This window comes from Rhipicephalus sanguineus, chromosome 3, assembly GCF_013339695.2.
Source record: "Rhipicephalus sanguineus isolate Rsan-2018 chromosome 3, BIME_Rsan_1.4, whole genome shotgun sequence".
Lineage (NCBI taxonomy): Eukaryota > Metazoa > Arthropoda > Arachnida > Ixodida > Ixodidae > Rhipicephalus > Rhipicephalus sanguineus.
This window is the reverse complement of record NC_051178.1, coordinates 28,423,999-28,442,451: the sequence shown is the minus strand read 5'-3', so window position 1 is coordinate 28,442,451 and position 18,453 is coordinate 28,423,999. Positions and strand designations below refer to the sequence as shown.

The 18,453-nt window shown below is 48.3% G+C and overlaps 1 protein-coding gene and 1 long non-coding RNA gene across 2 annotated transcripts; both read right to left on the bottom strand.

Annotated features, from left to right (window-relative positions):
• Positions 1 to 1,759: 1,759 nt before the first annotated feature.
• LOC119386517 (uncharacterized) lies at positions 1,760 to 2,686 on the bottom strand. The gene is made up of 3 exons (XM_049413960.1): positions 2,460 to 2,686; positions 2,242 to 2,346; positions 1,760 to 1,912 (listed from the first exon to the last, which is right to left on the bottom strand). Exons 1-3 carry the CDS (start codon positions 2,556 to 2,558, stop codon positions 1,760 to 1,762), a joined length of 357 nt encoding a protein of 118 aa, XP_049269917.1. The 5' UTR covers positions 2,559 to 2,686.
• A 36-nt stretch (positions 2,687 to 2,722) lies between these two features.
• On the bottom strand, positions 2,723 to 3,766 carry LOC125757579 (uncharacterized). Its single transcript, XR_007415325.1, has 3 exons — positions 3,719 to 3,766; positions 3,050 to 3,166; positions 2,723 to 2,777 (listed from the first exon to the last, which is right to left on the bottom strand). It is a non-coding gene; the product is annotated as an uncharacterized LOC125757579 (long non-coding RNA).
• Positions 3,767 to 18,453: the final 14,687 nt, after the last annotated feature.

The following is an 18,453-nucleotide window of genomic DNA, read 5'->3' as shown; positions in this document are numbered from 1 at the left end:
AAGGCTCTTCCCAAAGGCACAGCTTCCGAAGTCGCTCAGTTTTTCACAGAGAGCGTTGTACTACGCCACGGCGCTCCATCCTGCGTTATCACAGACCGAGGAACGGCGTTTACGTCAAGGCTCCTTGAGCAGGTTTTTCAGCTAAGTTGCACCACGCATCGCAAGACAACAGCCTATCACCCACAGACAAACGGATTGACCGAAAGGCTGAACAAAACGATAACTGATATGCTGTCTATGTACATAGACGTACAGCACAAGACGTGGGATGAGGTGCTGCCTTACGTAACATTCGCGTACAATACCGCTACGCAAGAGACCACACGCTTCACGCCGTTTCGTCTCCTATACGGTCGTGATGTCCAGACGATGTTGGATGCAATGCTCCCCTGCGACATTGACAACATCGACAATCTTGACGAAGATGCTGAGTGTTTTGTGCAACGAGCCGAGGAAGCACGCCAACTGGCCCGCGTGAACATCAAGAAACAACAGGACGTCGACACACGGCGCTACAACCTCCGCCACAGACAAGTCGATTACCAACCGGGTGACCAAGTGTTGGTATGGACCCCCGTGCGCCGCAAAGGTCTTTCTGAAAAGCTTCTCAGTCGGTATTTCGGCCCTTACAAAGTGCTACGACGAGTGAGCGACGTCAACTACGAAGTCCTTCCGGACGGAAGCCAATCACCACGACGCCGACAGCCACGACCCGAGATTGTGCACGTGGTGCGGTTAAAACCATATTACACATTGTGACATTGATGATATTAGGTTTTCGTTTATGTTTACCGTGAATGCTTCGTTGAGCATCGAGGCGATGCTCCTTCGGGAGGAGGGGCAATGCCACGCGCTAATATGCCAGCGAGAAAGAGGCAGACGAAGACGGAGTAGCTCTCGCGCCAGTGCCTTTGTTTTGGCTGTGCTGTGCCGACCCCGTTCGGGACTTGGGGCCTTGTATCGCCGCCTTGTGCACGTCGCCTTTGTATTAAACGTGACAATATTGATATGCCCGAGGAGAGTAGAAGTTCAAGGTAAGAGCAAAAGCCCTTAGCTCAGGTGAATACTTTCGGGGGTGTTGTCCTGTCTGTTTTGCGATCTGTCGTTTCAAAAGATGCTGATTTGCTGCACCTAGAGTGTCAAGCACTGAAACCTGCTCTCTGAGCAAAATGTTTTCTTTGGTTAGTGTTTTCAAAACTGATTTCAATTCGGCATTTTGTTTTTTAAGGCGCCTCTTGGACTGCTGAAGTCTTTTGATTGCTTCCCTTGATCTTTGCTGCTCTGAGGCAAGTCTTGCTGTGCGAGCTCGCAAAAAATGCCTTTTCAGGGGTGTCGACCTACAATGCAAAACCAAATAGAACAAAACACTAACTTGTCAGGTGGTAACGTGCGTCACTTGTGAAAGGCTGAAACACTTCTAATAACAATATGACTGAGCCAGGGAATTTGGACATTGAGCCATAATTTTTCCTTATTCCTGCTCCTTCTGTTGACACTTGCACTTATGGTATTTAAAACATTCAAATGTAGGACAACCTTGTACTATCATATCTTGGTCGCCTCTAAAAAGACCTCATCGATATTAGCCAACCATTTTCTATAACTTGGAGCACAGGTCATTCGTCATTTCATATTGCAGTCATCAATTGATTTGTATGTCATGCAGATAAACATGGCATGTACAGTTTGCATGCGTTGCTTTGATCAAATCATGACTTTAACACCCTTTCTTGTCTTGTTATTTTATTAGTTTACTGAACTAAATATTGGGACTGGTTGTGCTACTCTTGATGTATACACGTGCATTGCTTCGGTCTGATAGCTTGCATTTGTTCATCTTCTTTACCTTTGCCTGCTTTCTTTTTCTTGGTGTTTCAAATGGTGCCAGCATGTCTTCTGGCCTTTGTAATTCCTGTGGAAGTAGATGATACCATCTTAATAAAAAAACGGTTATGTGTAATTCTGACAATGCTGATATTCACAGGGGCTTGCATGGCCAGTTTTAAGAGGTACTGCTGCACACTTAATAGCATTTTGAACTATAATTGAACTATTTAAATAATTGAACTATACTGCTTCTCGAAAAATTGAGGTGGGCTAGTACATGCATTGCTTCTTATCAGGACACTGCAACCACATAACTAAAGGGAAAGTGCATATTATGTTAGTAAAGCCTCAGCTAGAGAAGGTATCACTTGGTATATCATTCAACATTTATGTCACGTGGAAGTGTGTGTTTACCTGCTCATGGGCCGGCTCCCATTGAATACCAGCAACTTGGCCGGATGGACCTGGTGTGGCGATGCTGGCCTGTGCTTCACTCTCCTCACCAATATCCATGGGAGTCTTTTAGAAAGAGCACGTGTTAGAAATTTTTACTTCTACATCAACTGTAACATCAGTTTACTTATAACAGAGGACAAGCATGCCTGATAAGTAGAACAGAGGTGAATTTTCACCTGTACAAGTGCTGGCTCGATGAAATGACTGGCACTTAGGTTGGAGGGATCTGGGTCAGGTAAACTGATTGGATCTGCACTTTCATGCTGTATATCCATGGCTTCCTAAAAGCAAGAATACCTATGCTATTCAGTGGTTTGCTCTTCAGCAAAGTGTTCAAAGTAGTGAGCTAATGAGCTTAATAATAAAAAAAACGAGAGGGGAAAAGTGATGTGCACCTGTTGGAGTGTGGACTGCCCGTGGAAGCCTTCAGCTAAGTCAGGCGATGCAGGTGTGGAGAGGCAAGCTTGGAGGCCTTCATGAGAAGTTGCAGCAACCTGATAGTGATATATCACTGCTAGTTAAAAATGCCTTCATGAAAAGCTGTACAAAGCATTACAGATGAAGCGAGGCATTGAAACTGGAGGAATGAGTGCTATATGACTGTCATTCCCACAGTTTCTGCATATTGCTTTACTTGCATTGCATTGTACAAATACACATTGAATTATAGTGCACCAAGTACAACCACAATATTTTATTGTTGAGTGGCTGCTTCAAGCATAACTTGGCCTGTAAGCATATTATAATGATCAAGTGAAGTGTTTACCTGTGCAAGCAGCAGCAAGCCTTCAGCGCAACCTTGCATGAGCTGAGGGGAATCAAAGGATGAATCGGTGCTTGCTGCATCAGGTGCTCTATCACCTTGTTGTACTGGATGAGGTAGCTGGGGGATTAAAAACTTAGTATTACAATTGTACATCGGATGTAAAAAATAAAACAAGAAAAGAAATAACAATGGCACAGGGGTTGCATTACTTCATATCAATATAAATTAACCATGTATACGTGATGCAAGAGGCACTTACAAAACTCTTGCTTTTGATTACCACGTTTATATCTAAATTTCTAGATGCTGGTTATGAAATTGCTACCTTAAGTTTTTTTTTTTGCACCCCACCAATTCGTGCAGAGTACTAACAGGTATGAGTATGTGCTGTTAAATTTTAAGAGAAAAATATAATTTCGTCAGTGATGTCAAAAGAAGGAAGCCTGAAGAGATATGAACTGGTGCATGATAATTTATTTATTTATTTAATTGCTTATTTATTTATTTTGAATTATAACATTTATTGTATGTCAATCCTTTTTACCATCATTTACCACTATAAGCTAGCGACATACAGGTATCAAGATCGTTTACCAGAGAGAGAAAAATATAAATCGTGAACTATGTATAAGAGAACGGAAATCGGTTCCAAAGTTCATTCATTCTCACCAAGAGAGTAGGAACTGCATGCTCTCGTAGGCGGACTTTGAACGCGGATGTGCGATGGAAATGCTCCTCTAAGAAATGCTTCGAACAAACATGAGCTTCCTTTGCAGGTTCCCGGCGAATATGCGGGGGCCAAATTGCTTCTATCCACTTTATCCGACGAACGGCATCTTTGGGAAACCTGATAATGGATGGTTACACAACATATGTATTGCACAGTAATGTATACACGCAGCATAACATGTTATATTATAAATCTACAGAACGATTGCCACTATGCGAATTCGCTTGGCCTCTACTCTAACGCGTCCACCGAATAAGTAAATTTACTTACAAATGGTAGGAGGTGGCTGGTACTCCTTGTGAGCCGCGCGACTTGCATCCTGGCACATAACAGCTGGGCATTGCGGCTGTGACCGCGCACACAGCGACGTGCTCGCAGTGGAGCTTCGAGGGATAGTGCCAACGCAGTAAGACGTGCCGCTCGTACTATTCGAAATCCTCAGGTGTACACAATCATATCCTGCTTTCGTTAAGAAAGGAGGAATGCTGTGTTTGTTTACGGGCGCTGTTTGAACCGGGCGGGCATCCTTGAAGGCTGTGTCCGCGCGTGAACCACCCCTTCCCCACCACGCAAGGCGCTTAGCCGGGTCCCCGATAAGGGAAACAGAAACAAGCGCCTTCTCTTTTCTCTAATAAACAGGCAATTATCCCGGAGTGTCATGAGTGTGCATATTCAAATGGACTTCGTTGAATAACCAAATGCCAAGTGAATTTGCGCCAAAAGAAGACGTCGCCAGACAGTGCGAATTCGAAGCCGCCCCCGTGAGCGGGCCCCCCGTATCTTACAGCAGAACGTGAAGTTGCCCCCTGCGCGGGCCCCACGGTCCCGGCGCCGCGCAAAGTTCAATGTAAACATCGTGCGCACCGGCGCGGCAGGAGGAAAGGCTCCTCTCCCACAATTGACCCCAAGGGATCTCGGGAGAGGGATTTCGACGAAGACGACCTAGAGCTCGGGGCAGTCGAACCTTGGCTTGGGCGAAAGGAAGACGTACGCGACTCGAGCTGGACAGAATCAACATCGGCTACGCTCCGGTCCCTGGTTCTAAGTCGTTCCCCCGGCTATGCTACGAGGGCTCCAGCAAGTGTCAAGTGCAACACCGGACGCCAACTGCCACCAAAGAAGTAAATTCGGACTTTATTGTCTTTTACGTGCAGAAGCGAAATTAGTTTGTGATTTGGACTCTTACTTAGCGATGTTGAATATCGAATAAGCCATTAGGTATGTAATATTGATGACAGTACCTTCTGTGTGTATTCTATTTTTTATGTATATTCGAAAAGTAAATAGCCGAAGCGAAAAGTGTACATGTGCATCCCTCTGGTTTCCTTCACTTTACTGACGGTGACGACACGGAGACCTTTTTCCCTCGCCTTCCGTCGGCTGGCTTTCTCTGCCATCCTTGGCGGCTGTGTCCGCGCGTGAACCACCACTTCACCACCAAGCAAGGCGCTTAGCTATGTTCCCGATAAGGGAGACAGAAACAAGCGCCTTCTCTCTCCTGTTCTCAAATAACTAGCCACTTATCCCGGAGACATCTTCCCTCGCATTCGGCTGGCTTTCCCCGCCGTCCTTGGCGGCTGTGTCCGCGCGTGATCCATCCGGGAGACCTTTTCCCACGCATTCCTTCGGCTGGCTTTCCCAGCTTTCGTCCAAACGCGATCCTCGCCTTTAAGTTCTCCGTAGGTACCAGTGCGCGTGATCCACACCAGAGACATCTTCTCACGCACCTTCAGTTGGTGTTCGCTGCTTCGTCCTAATGAAATCCTGGCCTTTGGGATATCCGTTGAAAACAGTACGCTTCGGACATAAGGGAAGCGAAAACAAGGAGGCCTCCGCAACCTCAACGGGCTGTCACGTATACATGCTCCACTGACGCCGATTTTAGTGGCATAACTACGGGCCTCCGGGTTTATTGCAGAGAAGACATGTTTTTGTATCGCCGTGCCTAGCTCACAGCCTGGCCGAAAGTTCCATAAAGCCCAAAGAGAAGCGTAAAAGAAAAGCGATCTGAAAGAAGCTGTACAAATTTCGGCGCCTGGTTCGTTGCGCAGCAATGAATTGGCTGGTCCGACATAACATCTTTATTTTCACAAGAAACTGTTCAAATAAAAAAAAACTTAACGTGCAACTAGCGGAGTTTATTGTAAACGGCGGCAGTGCAAGAGTACAATACCCAGACGGAGAGATTTCGTCAGCCGTATCGCGGCAGAACAGGGCGTTAAAATCCGTTCAGTTGGTTTCGGATAGCACCGGCGTGCGCGCCGCGCAGCCCACGTGCTTTTCGAGCCGGAGAGAGAGTCGCGCCTTTCGCTTCACATTCGGATGTAAACAAGAGAGGAGAATTTGCCCAGTCAATATGGCCGACTTCCGGCTTCACCACGGCTTCACAACGAGTGACGTCAGGGCCTCTCCTCAGTATATTCCTTCCTCCATGCTTTTCGTTATGCGGTTACGCGTTCGCAAAAGCTATCATCATCATGAACGATCTCTACCTTTCCAGCGCGAGCAACAACGCAATAACATGGTTAACGCGCTCTCTTTTCGTCCTCTTCTTCATCTTCTGCTTCACTAACCGAACATGCGCGCCCGTCGTACGTTCTCCCACTGCGCCGATTCTTCCGGCCTGGCATGCAATAACTCGGATGGGCGAGAGAACGAGTACAGAAGAAGAGAAATAAAGAGAGAGAGAGACAGAAACAAAAAGATAGAAAGAAAAAGAAACGGAGAAATGGGTAGGGAATAAAGAAAAAAAACCATAGAAAGACAGAGAAGGAAATACAGATTCAGGAAAAGACAGAAAGAAACATACACAAAAAGATATACAGAAAACAGAGAGCAAGTCAGAAACAAAAGGGAAGTGGAAAGATAGAGAAAAACAAAGAGATAAAAAGAAAGAGATAAAGGAAGATACAATGAAAGAGGAAGCGAGAAATATAGAGACAGAAAGAAAGAGAGAGAACAAAGTGAGAAAAAGATCGAAAAAGGGACAAAGAGAAAGAAATTAATTGACAGAAAGAGAAAGAATTAAATAGAAAAAAAACATAGACAATAAAGATACAGAAAAAAAAGAGAGAAATAAAGAAAAAGAAAGAAAGAGAGAAATGAAGAGAACCAAGGAAGGCCGCTCAGCTCGGTTGTTCCTTAGAGCTAGGCACCATTATCGCAAAGCTTCCTTAATTTTTTCTTACCGCTTTGAAGCAGTAGCCGATGGCCCTCCGTGAAGCAATCGCTGACGATCACAACAGCTGGAAGGGGTTTATTAATCGACGTCGAGTAGCAGGCAGAAAGCTGGCACAGCGAACACAGTTCAACAAGCTCGGCGCCAACATTCTGCGATCAGCGCTAGCGCTTCACACCAAGAGCGCGCCGTCCCAGTGGTCGATGCTTTGCAACTTCACCACTACAATACCCGGCGGGAAAAAGTCATCCTGGCGACTCAAGTGGACAAGAGAATACGAGGGTCGTAATAGCAATACCCGGAAACACTGCCGCTCCGGCGTCCCAAAGAATTACGTCATGATTACGTCACCGACACCTTCTTGAATAATTTGCTAGTTCGGCGGCCTTTTAAAAGGAGCCGTAACTGAAGGCGAAATTGGCACTAGGGTTCATGGAGATTCAAAATTAAAGCAGCCAATGGCAGCCTGCCGGGCCCGCCTCCGTGCCGACAAAGCTGTGCGCCCCGCGCCGGCCGCGGAGGCCGCGCGCACGCCGCGACGCTAGTTTTGAATTCCTCGAAAGTTCCGTTGTCTCACGAAGAGAGTGCTGAGAGCGGGCACCAGGCTGGCCGTGCAGGCAGGCTATGCTTGGAGGACACCTGCAAGTCTCCCGTTGTGGTTGGCGGGTCATTGTTCGCTCTTGAAACTTATAGGAGTGGTCCTTATGTCAGCCGTGCTCCGTCGCCGCCATACAGGAGCCTGTCCTAGTCGCCGGCCTTGATATGCAGTTTCGTGATGTTCCGTTACATGAAGCGAGCTTTGGCCCACGTTTGGAGTTTTTGGGATGCTCGTGTGTTGTGCTCTCTTGCCGCCGTGGTGGTTAACGGCACGCACCATTCGTACATCATGCAACGGTGCACGGATAAGTCAAGACCGGCCGAGTTCCTCAAGATTCTTCGAGGTTCCGAAAAACTAAAGGTGAGCATGCGGCTTGCGTTCGCAGCCACACATATACGAGTTGCAGTTGGACAGCACAGTTATTGTTTTTTTTTTTAATATGGCTGAATCGCGAAGAGCACGATGTTGCAAAGCAATGAAATTAAAGCACTTGAGACTCATAGTTTAACTTTTGCGTCTATGACAGAACTGCGTTATGGAAGTGCGTTTTGCTTTTTTTGCCTGTTTATCACTCGCAATCGTTTAAATACGCTTTTGTGAGACTCAATAGGCAGTTTTAGAATAGCGTACGCAAAGCTTTGCGTTGGCTTTTCGCGCAACTGTGCATGCGTCGTGCGCTAACCGCTTGCGGGATTCCGTTCAAACGCTAACTTAGCGTACGCTATTCTAAAACTGCATAATGTATCGCAGCTTGCACTGAGCCGAGATGACGAAACTACGTTTGCCTCATGCGACTGCGTAATTTGTATCGTTGGAATTAATAGTTTGCAAATGCCTTATTTCAGGACGGAAACGTGTTCGGAGTATTCGAGAAGGCAAGAACTGATGCGTTTGCCCAAGGAGGGGTTAAGAGCTGTAGAATCAGCTCTCTGCGAAGTCTCGATCCGCAACTAAGGTGGACCAGCTTTCTATCCTGCCCCTAGTGCTTCTTCTCGGTGCGTGAATATGCTATGTACTTACGGCTGAAGAAGTACTCTGCGTGTTTATATATTGTCTCTGTTATTACCTATGGAAAAACCGCTCTAAGAATTCATGTGTAGGCATGAGACATGTATTTTACTGTTTGTGTTTATCACAATGAAGTGCTCAGTGTACGAGACATGACGTCCTCCCTTCAGTGGCGTTATATTCAGCTAGGCATTGTATTCGCGGTGAACGAAAAGCTGCGTATAGGCCTATTTCACCTGGTCGTTGGGTACTACGCTTTTCTTCGAATGTCATGTGCTGCTGCAAAACTGACCATGGCCTGCATCCCGTTGCCACCAACTATCTCTCAAGTAGAGTTCAAGTACCATATATTGTGTCTTGCTCTTTTTAGCGCAATGTACTACTTACTATGCTAAATCTGATCTTTTTCATTTTGTTTATCTCGTGAAGGTGTCCAGCATTTCATGTATATTTGTGCAAAATGTGAGCAAATATGTAACTGGTTGTTTTGTGTTTCGTATCATTTCAACGGTTAATAAGTAAATCATTGCATTATTATTTCATATTTACATATTTTGCGCTTCGTTATGTTTTTGTCATGCACTGACATTTCTTTAAACTACATGATTACCTCTCATCAGAGGCTCCTCTGCACTTTGCTCGGTATTGCACCAAATGAAAATCGTGTTTCTTATATGTGTGTACGTCAAAGGGCCTACACTTTTTAATGTGTTCGATTTTTTAATTTCTAAATTTTACAATGAACTTTTGTGTTTAGTCATGCACACACTGTGAATTCTTCCCTTCTGTTCTTCTCCTGAACTTGTATCGTGCCACATTACATGCAAATCTTGAGTTTCGGAAACAGAACAATAAAAAGTGGTAACAGAAATGTTGTAAGTGGATTCACCCTTTATGCTCTAGCACATGCTGGCAGCGGGCGAACACGAATGCGCAGCCAAGCACAGCACGCGCGCAGCGCTCAGCGCACGCGAAACAAACAAAAGAAAAAAAAGCAAGCGCCGAAAAAAAAAAAAAGAAAGAAAACAGCGCGCGGAGAGGGGGAAGAAGAGTGGAGGCGAGCGCTTGTTGTTACTGTTGCCCTGACGATCTAAGCAACGTAATCGCTACGTCATCGCCCCCCTGAACTTGGCGACCTTCTGCAAGGGGCGTAACTCAATAGCGCTCTCGGCGCTTGCGTCGGCGGAGCGTTTGAATTTCGCGTCCTATGGGAGGTATACGAAGAGACCCACCAGTGGTAATAGGGCTCGAGGCGACCGAAGTGGACCATCTCACGACGAAGACAGAGCTTGTCCGTCGATGGCTTCACAGGGTCAACCACATAGGAAACGGGATAGCGGCACTTCATGAGGCGCTAAGGGCCAGTATACTTCGGCGCAAGCTTGGGAGTCAGGCAAGAAGATTGGGAAGACAGTCGATGCCATATGAGTGAGCCGACGACGAAAGCGTTCTGGACCCGATTGTGGTCATGACGATCTTTTTGGAGGGCTTGATTGCCCGCGGTGAATGAGCGCGCGAGCTGACGATGCTCTTCAACACAATGTGCCATTTAAGAAACTGGGCTTAATTCGGAAGCATCCGGATTATATGGCAAAAATTGTGTCGACAGTGCTGTATGGTCTGCGGCGATATAAAACAAGGAATGGGGAAAAGCCTGTTGTAGGTTGTGTCGCTGTATTATATGCGTAGGTCACGAAGGGGAGTACTGCATCCCCATTGGAGTGGTCAGAATCAATATACCTAGCAAGCATGTCGCCCAGCGTTCAGATGAAACGTTCCGTTAGGCCTTTCTTCTGAGGGTGGTATGCCGTAGATGTGCAGTGTACCCTACTGTATGAATGAAGGGGCTGTTGCAGGTCTTCGGATGAAAACACCGAGCCTCTTTTGATCAGTAGTTCGCGTGGTGCACCATGAGGGGGAACGAACCGATGCAAGATGAAGGTGGCAACGTCACGAGCAGCAGCCGAAGGGAGCGCTGCCGTTTCTGCGTATCAATTCAGATGGTCTACGGCGACAACCACCGATCGACTGCAAGGAACAGGGCACGGGAATGGTCAGCATAGGTCAATCCGAACTTGTTCAAATGGGCGTCCAGGAGGTGGGAAAGGCTGCAGCAGACCGGGTAAATGCGGAAGTGTCTTCCATCGTTGACACAGTGAACAGAGCGAATTTATTTTTGCACAAAGGTGTACATACCCCGCCACTAGTAACGTTGGCCGATCCGCTCATACGTTTTCTGCACACCAACGCGTGCATGCTGCAGTTCAGCATAGAAATATGCGCACATATCGGATCGCATATGGCTGGGTATGACGAGCAGCCATTTACGGTCTGCCATTTGATAGTTGCGAAGGTATAACGGTGCGTCATGTTTTGCGAACTGCGTTGCTTCGCGGTGAAGGGCACGCGGTACCCGGAAGCTGAAGAGTCGGAGGGAACATTCAAGATAAAGACGATTCGAGGGTTTGGTGGGTGTTCAGGTGGCATGTCTGTTACGCTAACAGCAGCGAGATGAAAGTCGACGGTTGACTTTTTGTCTTGACCGAATTTTACAGGTGATCGTGAGAGCGCATTCGCATCAGAATGCTTTCGCCCCGATCGGTAGACGACGCCAATGCGGAATTCTCGCAGGCGAAGAGCACAACGTTAAAGACGACCAGTGGGATCTTTCAGTGAAGGCAACCAACAGAGGGCCTGATGATCGGCCACCATGTCGAAAGTCTGGTCGCACAAAGAGACGAATCTTGATTAACACCCACACGATTTCGAAGCACTCCTTTTTCTGTTACAGAGCAGTTTGCTTCCGCCTTTCGGAGGTCGCGGCTGGCATAGGCGAGAACATACTCCGAGAAAGCGGGTTTCCTTTGGCCGAGTAACTGCACAAAGGCCGACGCCAGTGACATCCGTGTGTACTTCGGTTGCCGCAGTCGGGTCATAATGGCGCAGAACGGGCGGTGAAGTAGTTGGCGTAGTGTAGTGAGGGCTGCGTGACAGGCTTGTGTCCAATTCGAAAGATATGCAGGGCCATCAAGTAGCTTCCTGAGCGGGCCTATGACTGAAACAAAGTTCCGGACAAGGCGACCGAAATACGAGCACAGGCCCACAAAGTTCCGTAGTTCATTGAGCGTAGTCGGCTTTAGGAATTCAGCGACAGAGCGAACTTTGTCAGGGTCAGAGAGAATGCCGTCTTTTGAAACGACATGACCATGTATGGTCAGTTGTCGAGCGCCGAAGTGACATTTTTCCAAGCAAAGTTGAAGGCTGGAGTTGGTAAGGCACTGCAGAATCGTGCGCAGACAAGTGAGACGCGAAGCGAAATCGGGGGACAAAACGATATCATCATGATAGCACAAACATATCTCCCGTTTGAGACCGCGTAAAATACTGTCCATCATTTGCTAGTATGTAGCGGGCCAATTGCAAAGTCCTAATGGCATTACTGCAATTCGTAGAGGCCGTCCGGTGTGACGAACGCTGTCTTCGGTCGGTCACACTCGGCCATTGGGACTTGTCAATAACCCGAACGCAGGACCTGTCAAGAAAGGAATTCGGCACGTTGTAAACAATCGTGGGCGTCATCTATACAGGGAAGAGAGTAACATATCTCATCGTAATTTTGTTCAGGCACCTGTCGTGTATGTAAATTCAGATGTAGTCCATGTAAAATCAAACCGTCTGTCTTCTTGACTAGTACAAGCGGGAAGACCAAAGACAACAAGAAGGCTCGATGACTTCACGCTGTAGCATGTCGTCTACTTGCTCTCTAATTACGCGACGCTCCATTCGTGATGCACGATAGGGGCGCTGGCGCAAAGGTGTATTAGTCCCAGTGTCAGTTTTGTGAGGAACAGTGTTCGTTCGAATTTGCGCCACTTGGGGGAAGTCAAACGAACTGCTGAATTTGTGCGGAAGGCTAAGAAGCTGCCCCCGCTGAGGTGGAGCGAGGCGGCTGTCGATAGAACGGTGAAATGCATCCGAGGACACGCTATCCGACGCAATGTGATGAGTCAACGCGTACAACTCAGGCTTTTCATTGGTTTCGAAGAAATTAGTCGGCACGATAGCGTCTTCATCGACAGGCTGAATGTGGCCAGGCGTCTCGTTACTGCGCAAATTCACAAGGCACGAGTTGGGGTTCGACACTAATATTCCAGTAGTGTCTTGACGAACTGTCGGAACAGCAAATAGCAGCAACGTATCGTGGTGGCTACCGTAGACGTCAGATGGCGTGAACAGAACGGCAGCGTCAGAAAGTGAAGCACAGTAAGCCGAAAGGATGAAGGTGAATGTCAGTCGCGACGACAAGCTTGTATATTGCAGATATGGATACATCGACTGACGCCTCATCATGAAGCACAGGTAACTCCCCCTCGGCACGAGGGCAGTCGACAACGGCACGTGATAAGAAATCCCATCAGAGAATGACAATATGGGAAAACGAAGCTAATACGAGAAATTCGGTGGTCTACAACACGTGTCGAATGACCGCTTTGGCATTACATGCCACCACGGGCTCAATTCGCTGCGCGCTGGCAGTTCTGAGGGAAATTAAACAGAGACAGCCGCATTACTTCACGAATTGAGCAACAGAGTTTTTGCAGATATCGCGGTACTAGTATTTACGAACGCAAGTGTTCGTAGTGAGACACCAGGAATGAACCTGTAAGTGGAAAGTTCGTTGAGAAACCAACTACCGATTTCTTCACGTCTTGTCTAGTGCACTTTGAAACGTCCAACGTCATCTTCGTGAGTGCCACGGGCTGCGTGCGTAAGTGGCCAACGCGCGTGGCGGCAGTCGTCAAGGGCGTGAGAAGGGCCGCGGTCTGGTCCAAAGAAAACAATGTCATCTCGACAAGTTGCGGTGGCTCACAACCGGTATCCGCCGTGTGCGCACCTCCCTGCTGCGGCTCATTCTTTCTCGAAGCAGCTTGACACGTCAAAGAATGCGTCTCCACGGAAAAAGAAGAGAGACAAACGAAAAGCCAGCAAAACTAGCAAACACAGTCCCGAAAACATCAAACCACCACGCATTCAGGCAGGCGAATCGCGAAGGCGACTTGAAGCACATCGCAATGTAAAACAAGAACAAATTGCAAAGAAACTCGCAAAAAAAGCTAAGCCTGCCTGCGACACAAAAAACTTCGGTGTCTGTCTCCGAGAGCTACCAGCCGGTGCCACGTTGCGGGCGCCAAATGTGGGCTTAGGGCACGCGTTCGGCCGGAGCCCTCCAAGAAGACACAGAGGCAGCGAACAACTGCACTTGCTGAAACCTGCCTGTGAACTGAGGCCGCAGCGACGGGCGAGCACGAGCGGCTTGTGCGGGCCCCAGGATCCTCGTCTTTGTCCTCCGTGGGCGCTACCCGCGCTAGTAGCACGAAACCTTCAACGAATACTTCAGTAAGATCGGTAGGAGACAGGCCAGGACTTAAACAGGTGGGCAATGACGCAGCTCGTCGCTCCGGAACTGCGGCAGTCAGTTTTCCGTCTCAATGGAGGTGGGTCGGCAGCGCATAGGTGACACAGAACGGCAGAGTGGTGGAGGGAGAGATGAGAAGCGAACATTTGGACATCGGGAGCAGCTTGAAGGACGGTTTCGTAAACTTGAGGTGGCGTGTGAGGCGCGTGGTATGGCGGCCGGAAAGAGTAATCAGGATATCTGGGTGCCGCCTGGTTCCGCGCTAGGCACCGACGACACAGGCGTGCAACGTCACCTGGAATTACACAAGCGTAGCAACTTAATCGGTTGTCAGCAGTACGCCAAGAATTTCCGTAATGCTGCGGTGTACCAGAAAATGGCATGGTGGACGGTCGAACAGGTTGTGGGGACGACACTGGCACATGACGATGTGGCTTTGGCGCGGCAGCCGCATAAGTCAGTGGCGCAGTGACAGGTGTCGGTTGAGAAGTGGACGGGAACGCCACGGAGACCTGCTTCTGAATAGCCTGTCTGACGGTCTGCGCTAGGTTATTCGTGGGCGCCTCGGGGGTCGGCAAATACAACACGAAAGTTGTCGAGCCACTTTTACGCGCACATACTCTTTTATCTGTGCCAGCAGGGTGTTGTCACCACCGATGGTCAAGGCGGCGAGGGAGTCGTCTTGGGTCGTTGAGCTCCGAGCTTAAACGCGTTGCTTACGAAGTTCGTCGAAGCTCAGGAGGGTTGTTTGCCAGCAACATTTGTTGGACATCGTCGTTTGTGCCTTTAAAGATATGCTCGTATCCCACATATTCTATTGTTCGCTCATCGGAGGGTTAAGGCGCTAGCCAAGGTCGGTGACATCTTCAATATAGCTGGTAAAATTTTCGCCCAGCTTCTGCGCACGTTCGCGCAGGCGCTGTTCGGCACGGAGCTTACGTATTGCGGGACGACCGAACACATCTACGATGATGTTTTTGAAAGTGGAGAAGTTGGACTCATGGTTATAGAACCAAAGGCTGCAGGCGATGTCTTTCAGGTAGAACGAGACATACTCCGATTTCCAGGGGTCGTCCCACTTGTTGGCGGCGCTCACCCTTTCAAACAACAACAGCCAATCTTCTACATCTTCGTCATCGGTGGCGCTGAAGAATGGGGGATCGCGCTGGCGCAGAGTGGCAGGCACGATGACCAGTAGAGTTCTGGCCGTGCTTTCCTCGGTGGTGCCTTGCTCGGTGGTCTCATCACGCATTGTCGGGGCAGTGGTCAGTGTCCGGCTTCAGAGTTCAAAGTTTAGGTACCCCGCACCTCTACGACTTTGGAAGGGGGTTTATTGAGCGACGTAGGGTAGCAGGCAGAAAGCCTGCACAGCAAAAACAGTCCGAAAGGCTCGGCGACAACTGCTCGCGATCGGCGGTCGCGCCTCACAGCAAGAGAGCGTCACACTGGTGAATGCCTTGCTTCTTCACCACTACACAACTTACTTTTGTTAGCAGTGAAACTGTTCTTCGCAGTTTTTCGCAATTCGGCGCACTGCAGCGAGGTATCCGGAGCGTATCGGAGGCTTGCGTTCCTGTGCTCGTGTGTACGGGAAAGCCAGTTCGATGTGTTCGCGGTCGGACGCTGGCGCAAGTTGAACTTGCCTCTATCCTGCGCTGTTCAGTGGTGCACATTCACACAAAATACTAATCGGCCACTGTGACTGCTTCGTGCACTGGGGCTCCACGCGGGCGCTCTAAAGAGACGTGAGCACACACACCCAAATTCCCATAGGGAGTCTATAAACACGTGTCCTGAAGAAACTCCGTAGATCGCACAAAAATTCACAGCTTTGCCACAAGCGCGAAGCAATTATTGTGATAGCGAGAAACTGGAATGTCATACGAACAAGGGCTACCATATCACTGCTTTCACAAACACGGCCGCTGCAGCGAGCAATGTGATCTTCGTCCGGTCTATGGCTTCAACGCAAACTTTGCGGCGACAGCACGACACGTACGCTCAAGAAATGAGCGCGGTAGCACGGGCGACCACGCCCTGTCCGACAAAATACAGGGTGGATGCGGGCAACGCAACTACAGCGAAAAACGAGCTGGCTGACGACCTTGAAATCGCGCCGTTTGGGCCATCTGGTGAAATTATAGTAAAGTCTGCGCCACGCTCAAGCACCCTGGAGCTCTGCGCACCATGCGCGGTAAATTCTGTATATAAATATAAGGTTTTCCATTAAGGGCGGGTCGAAGTTTAAATGGAATAAAACAAGCTGTGTGTGAGGTATTAACGAAATTCTTTTTTTATTTGAAAGGCGGATCTATGTCATTATGTATGGAATATAACATCGTTCAAATGTCCGCCGCGGTTTCTCATGGTGCCACGGATCTAAGTAGCAGAATATTCAATGACACTGTCACATACATCCGGCTAAATTTACCGATGGCATGGGTTATGTTGACTTTAAAGGGACACTAAAGAGAAACAATGAGTCGGTTTAATGTGGTGAATAGGACTTTGAGAGCTATAACGTCGTCAATTTCACCCTCATGGGTGTATCAAGCCCCAACCGCATGCACGCGATTTTCGAGCGACGGCGACGAGCGACAGCGACAAACGGGCTGCGTCGCGATGTCGCGGCGCGACGGGAGCACCCACATGTTCGCGACAAAGTGTCATGGTTGCTAGATTTAAAACTATTGCGTGCACGCAGGTAAATTGCAAAAAAATAATTACAGAGTAGATGAATGGCAGCATGTCAAATTTATTATTGACTTGTGTGAGATAAGGAAGTCACGGCAGCATTACGGGATTTTCTTTTTTTTTGCAATGTTTTGTTTAACTGCGACAGTAGTATCTGCTGTGACCTCGAGTGGGCGCACGGAAGCGCACGCTATCTATCTACTACGCATCTACGACGTCTACGACGCTACGACGCACATTAAACTGACATTGCAGCAAGCTACCATCATTGCAGCAAGCTACCACCGAAACATCAAAACGAGCCGTCGATCAAAATTAACGACAAAATACGGCCGCTGCCTCGCTCTCCACGTGAGATGGGGTTGCAAAGAAGGTAGGCTACAACTTGCAATCATTGAAGTACGCGCCGATTGGAAGCATCAAGAGCAAATTGCAACCGAAGCGAGGATCGGTGATGCTGCCATGTTGCCGGAAATCGTCACGCTCACTTCCGGGCGACAAGCGATTTTTTCTAGTTTTCCAGAAAGCTGCGACGCGACAAGCGACGGCGATGGATGGCCCTCCGCGACAGCAAATCATGTCGCTCGTCGCTGTCGCTCGTCGCTGTCGCCCGAAAATCGCGTGCATGCGGTTGGGGCTTTAATAAAGCAGAAAACGAACTTCATAGTTTCATTTTTAAATTTCGCGCCAAATCTTCATGCTTGACGTCACGGATTTCATAGGGTACTTATCGCATTTGGGCGCCATTGGTTGAACAAAATTTCCTCAATATTAGTATGTTAACTCTATGGCCTCCTTAGAGGACAGTGTACTTCATTTTTACCGTTTAGGAACTACGTAGGCCTTAGTATGTGAAAATATGTAACGTCAAAATATGTGACGTCACGGCGAATGTTTCGGAAACCTCAAGGTCACGTCGCCACCCACATTTTCGTTTTGCGCAATATCTCGCTTACTAAGCGTCTTCTCGCAGCAAGCGTGGTGTTTTTGGTATCGTGAGAAAGTTATCTAATACGAAAAAAATCGCTTTGCTCTTTAGTGTCCCTTTAAGGGCATCGGGCGATTGCGGCTTATTTGTATAGACCTGCGACTTCAGGAAACCCCAGAAGAAAAAGTCTAGCTGCGTCAAATCACAAGGTCTTGGTTGGCAGTTGTGGTCACCTCTGCGAGAGCCTCCATACGTTCAAATCTTTCGTGCAGAATGTCCATCGTGACGTCCGCTGTATGGCACGTGGCGCCGTCCTGCAATAACCACATGCCGTCTAAGCCCATGTAGTTGAATTTCGCCCAAACGAAATTGGTTATCATATTTCCGAAGCGCTCGCCTTTGACGGTGATGGCCTTACTAACGTCATTCACAAAAACGTATGTACCCATGGCGCCGCCGGCCCAAAATCCGCACCAAACAGTAAGTTTTTTGTGGATGAATTGCCGCCTGGCGAACCTCCTCTCGGCTGGCGTCGTTCCATGTACGCTAATTCTGCTTGCTAGCATGGCCATTTATCCGAAAATGCACCTCGTCGCCAAACATGATTTTTCGGCACAACGAACAGTCATTTTGATAATAAAATTTCATCATTTGGACGTGCTGGTCAGCTGTAATTTGCCACGGTAATTTGGTATCAGTGACGGAATAATAAACAACAAATTAAACAGACGCCACCAAAACAGCACGGCCGCCGTAAATAAGCAACATCGACCCGCCCTTATTGGAAAACCCTAAACCTAGCCCTTCGTAGGGTAGAGAAGGTAAGCTGCGTGGTAGAGTGATTTAACTCGT

Excerpts from the sequence above, each read along its gene's own strand:
- LOC119386517 (XM_049413960.1), bottom strand. The coding sequence starts at position 2,558 with ATGGATATACAGCATGAAAGTGCAGATCCAATCAGTTTACCTGACCCA. Across the intron at positions 2,347-2,459 it reads TCGAGCCAGCACTTGTACAG|ACTCCCATGGATATTGGTGA; the intron begins GTGAAAATTCAC and ends TCTTTCTAAAAG. Across the intron at positions 1,913-2,241 it reads GGGAGCCGGCCCATGAGCAG|GAATTACAAAGGCCAGAAGA; the intron begins GTAAACACACAC and ends CTACTTCCACAG.